At 42.9% G+C, this 5000-nt stretch overlaps 1 protein-coding gene across 1 annotated transcript in view; it reads left to right on the forward strand.

The window, feature by feature from the left end:
- The window catches only part of nyap2a (neuronal tyrosine-phosphorylated phosphoinositide-3-kinase adaptor 2a), a 41468-nt gene that overhangs the window by 26249 nt on the left and 10219 nt on the right, over positions 1-5000 (forward strand). The window contains exon 4 of the mRNA XM_060888268.1: positions 1-1179. This exon is cut by the window's left edge and continues 39 nt beyond it. Within this exon, the coding sequence (XP_060744251.1) occupies positions 1-1179 (1179 nt within the window). The remainder of the gene's footprint in view (positions 1180-5000) is intronic.

The following is a 5000-nucleotide window of genomic DNA, read 5'->3' on the forward strand; positions in this document are numbered from 1 at the left end:
AGGAATATCGCCGCATGCCTCCGCCCAAACCTAAGCGCAACCCCAACACTCAGCTTAGCACCTCTTTCGATGAGTCCTACATCCAAAACCATGGCAGCAAATTCAAGTCTGCTTCTTTACCCAGACAACAAAAAAAGAAGTCAATGTCCCAGAATCAAAGCCCAGCCTTGGACACTGATGAGGAAGTGGAACCTGTCTACATAGAGATGGTGGGAAACATCCTACGTGACTTTAGCCAATTTACTGGAGGCAACGCTGATGAAGAGGACGATCAGGGAGAGAGCGTGTATGAGGAGATGAAATACCCCTCCTACGAAGAAGCTGCCCTTTCAAATGAGCATTTCCAGGCACGCTTGGAGTCAAGCCTTACTCCTGCGGTTTCGGATGTAGACCTAACACGATCGTCACTCCCTCGTGCCTCACTTTGTGACATACCTGCCCCCTTTCCTAACTTACTGACTCACAGGCCTCCCCTGTTGGTGTTCCCCCCTGCACCTGCACAGTGCTCCCCTAACTCAGATGAATCCCCCCTTACTCCTCTGGATGTCACCAAACTTCCTATGATTGAGAACGTTGTCTTTGGCAAACCTGGTTCTTCCCCAACAACAGGTGATCCTGGACAACCCTTGCCAGCACAGCAGGCTTTGGGTCAACAGCATCATCACCATCAACATCATCATCATCACCATAAGAAGTCAATAGACAGTAAAGAATCTTCATCCACTCATACGATCACAGTGTCTGGACGTTCCTCGGCTCCACCTCTACCTTCAGCACTATACAAAAGCGGTGGTTCCTCAGCGGCTCACGGTTACCCTCGCAGCCACTCCGCCTGTCCATCTCCTATCAGCATGGGTCGCTCTTTGACCCCCCTCAGCCTCAAACGTCCTCCGCCGTACGACGCTCTGATGACTGGCACGATTCCCCGCAGTGCCTCCGGAGTGTCGCACGGCTCCCACGAGAGCGGACGGCTTTCAAACTCCTCCAGCATCCACGGTGGGTCCATGCAAAATGTTTCCACTGCATCAGGGGGATCAGGGGGGTCTAGTTCGGGGTCAGGAGGCCGTGGCTGTCGAACACCGACTAGTCCGCTGGATGAACTCAGCAACTTGTTATCGTCTAGCAAGAACATGCTGAGGAAAGGCTCTGGAGGACGCAAGAACAAGGAGCTCAGCGAGAGTAAGTTACGATTGTCTTATTTGAATGCTCTGTTAATGCTCTGTTAAGACTTGAGATATTTGATTGCATTGAATACAAACCATTTTAAATGCTTGGTAATGTGAGACACCTAATCCATGTGAAAAAAACATTTTTATTAAATGTTGGCAATTGTTGGTATAAATTAACAGAGGAAAAAAAATGTGCAATCTTCTGTTCATGAATCAGTTTTTTATTTTTAATGATAACCGTAGGGGTGCACGGTGGCTTAGTGGTTAGCACGTTCGCCTCACACCTCCAGGGTTGGGGGTTCGATTCCCCCCTCCGCCTTGTGTGTGTGGAGTTTGCATGTTCTCCCCGTGCCTCGGGGGTTTCCTCCGGGTACTCCGGTTTCCTCCCCGGTCCAAAGACATGCATGGTAGGTTGATTGGCATCTCTGGAAAATTGTCCGTAGTGTGTGATTGTGTGAGTGAATGAGAGTGTGTGTGTGTGCCCTGTGATGGGTTGGTACTCCGTCCAGGGTGTATCCTGCCTTGATGCCCGATGCCGCCTGAGATAGGTACAGGCTCCCCGCGATCCGAGGTAGTTCGGATAAGCGGTAGAAGATGGATGAATGAATGAATGATAACCCTAAAACCCCAACACCAATGCAAAACTTAACCCCATACCCCAATCCTAACACTAAACCCAAAACGTAACCCTAATCCACAAATCCAAGTCTAAACCCTGAACCAAACTCCAAACCCCAACCTGAACTCCCAACCCCGACCTTACCCCACTAGGGTACACCACACTACCCTAACCATCCTCCTATTCCACAAATATAACCAGGTTATATAAACTTTAGAACTTCAGATGTACTTTAAATTCTTTTGCATCAGAACATAACAGAACATTTATTAAAGATAGACTTCAGGGAACCGTAAGCAGTTCGATCTCTCACATGAGCAGATGTTCACTCGTCATTAATGTTGTTCTGGCTGACAGCAGCAGCAGTTAGCGACTTTGATCCAGTCAATGATGTAAACAATGTAAAAACTATCTGCTATCTAATGCCAGGATGATTCTACCTGCAGTTACCTGTGGACAGAGTTGCAGCAGAGTTATGGACTGCTTCTTGGCTCTGACAGTAAATACATTATGAAATTAGACAGGAGGCTAAAATCTAATATCTATCAGTAGCTTGACAATGAAGCTGTTAGATGAAGCCGGGCAGTGCATTATATCACAAGGTTTCACTCTAAATGATGTGAAGTGTTGCTGTAGTAGAAGAAATATTGTTCTTTCAAACCAAAATCACTCACAGTTCAAGCACCATTTTACTTTCATCATATAGCAGTCTATCTACTTTCAGTTTTTCTCCCTAAAAGGCAATTTGGTGGAAAAATGAGTAAATTAGGCTGCATGAGTCTACAGCCTGAGCTCAAAAGAAATCAGCCACAGCCTCACATATATTTTATGGTGTTTGGTCCCACAAACTGCATCAGTAAATAATCAGTGAAGTATAGGCCATGCTAGCAGGTTTACCATCCAGTGCTAATAATAAACTGTCACTGTGCATCGTCTCTGACTGCTAACCCACAGGAATCAAAGGACCAAAGTTCATGTCACACACACGTTGTGTGTATCTGATCCTGTCAGTGCTCTAGGCTAGACAAGTCTTGGTATTACTTTTCATAGGTTACACACAAACACACACAAACACACATGCATACACACATACACACATGCACATGCATACACACATACACACATGCACTCACACACACACACAAACACACACACACACAAACACATACAAACACACACACACAAATACACACACTCACACACACACACAAACACATACACACACACGTTCACACACACAAACACATGCACACACAAACACATACAGACACACATTCACACATACACACAAACACACACACACACACACTCAGACAGATCAGTTCTCTGGTGTCTCTTCCATCTATTTGTTTATTATCATCAGCTCTTCACTATGAACTCTGCTGTAATCAGAGAATAATTAAGTGGAAATTAACAAGTGCAAATTGATGATAATAGAGAAATCTTATTATTAATATTTATTTTATTGTAATATTTGTAATAAACACTTTCTCTGCGATAACCTTTTGGAGTGGTAATAAATGAACATATATTTTACATATCAAATGACACATTTTTTAAATAGATAATATTTGGTCTAAAAATAAAGAAACAATATTATGATGTTTATTAGTTAAAGGAAAGATATGATGTAGCTAAAAAGGTGTAAGTTATGAGCTAAATGCAACCAAGGGGCAGGTATTAAATATGAGTCTTAATAAATAAGGGAAAGTTTATCATATTATATGGAATGTGCTTTAACGCTGTAGTTCCTGTTCATTCTTAACTTATATAATTAGTAATTTGGTGTAATGTCACATTAAGATCCTCGTTTTATTCGGTAAATATTCGTTACTTGGTTAATAAAAATATTAGAGCGTGTTGGGTTGTGATTTCACTCTTATTTACAAAGATAAGATTAAATAATACATCAGTATATAATGCTTTTGTGTCTCACTGTAGGCACTTGAAGCATAAGGGTGCCTCCATCTCTCTCTCTCTCTCTCTCTCTCTCTCTCTCTCTCTCTGTCTTTCTTACACACACACACACACACACACACACACACACACAGAGTGAAATAATTGAAAAGCTTTCATCTGTTAGTAAAGCAATTTCCTTAATGCGTTCAGAGTGAATGAAGGACATGATGAACGTGATGACGAATAGTTCCCCAGTGAGACAGACCGAGATGGGGAGGGGGACAGAGGGGACATTAAATATAAACCCCCTGACCACAGAGCTCGCTCTGCCTCTTTAACTTCATATTTCAGTGAGCTGGCGAGAGCTCTGTCATCTAATCAGAATGAAATAACTGGGAACGGCGGCAGAGATGGGACAAAACGTGTAAAATAAAGACTATGGATAGAAGGCAGACATGAGGATTGTGGGTGAGACACAAAAATTTGAGAACGTTAAACACTGAGACAGGAACGTACATGATGGTGCTAATCAGGGTGAGACTGAGGCTCAGGTGCTGGGGGACATGTGAGGTGCTGGGGCTGATGGGTAATACAGTTCAGCACCTTGTGGGATTAAAAATACCCCAAAAACAATAACAACAAATCTCTGAGGAGATGTCTCTATACTGAGGCTAGATTAGCGCTTAGTGTTATGTAGCAGCCGACAGGACGCCTTATAGAGTTACACTATTTATTACACATATTGTTTATACGAACAGCATCGTCTGTGTTTTACTGCTAATCCGTCACAATACACAGAGAAGGCTAACAGTTAGAAAGCTAGTAGTTGCTCATTTCCCTTGCTGTGCTATGATGCTATGCTAACGCCAGGCGTTCTGCACGGTGGCCGTAACAAAGCTACCACGTGTGTGACATAAACATGTTGTTTTGTGAAGACAGTGTGAGTCCAAATGAAATGCTGGAACAGAAGCCTAGAAAAGAACTCCCACAAATATAATATCTGTCATAATCGTTTACATTCACACCTGAAGAGTCTTTCCATCTACAGCAAATCACTGTGGCTGTTAAATCAATTCATTTGCATAAATACATAAACATTACCCTGGGTTATGTTTTGTACCTTTTGAACCTTCTCAGATTTACATATTCATAATGTATATTCTTATAGTAAATCAAATTGCTTGCACACACACACACACACACACACACACACTCACACACACACAAACACACTCACACACACACACTCACACAAACACACACAAACACACACACAAACACACTCGCACACACACACTCACACACACACTCAC

Source organism: Tachysurus vachellii, chromosome 15 (genome assembly GCF_030014155.1).
Source record: "Tachysurus vachellii isolate PV-2020 chromosome 15, HZAU_Pvac_v1, whole genome shotgun sequence".
Lineage (NCBI taxonomy): Eukaryota > Metazoa > Chordata > Actinopteri > Siluriformes > Bagridae > Tachysurus > Tachysurus vachellii.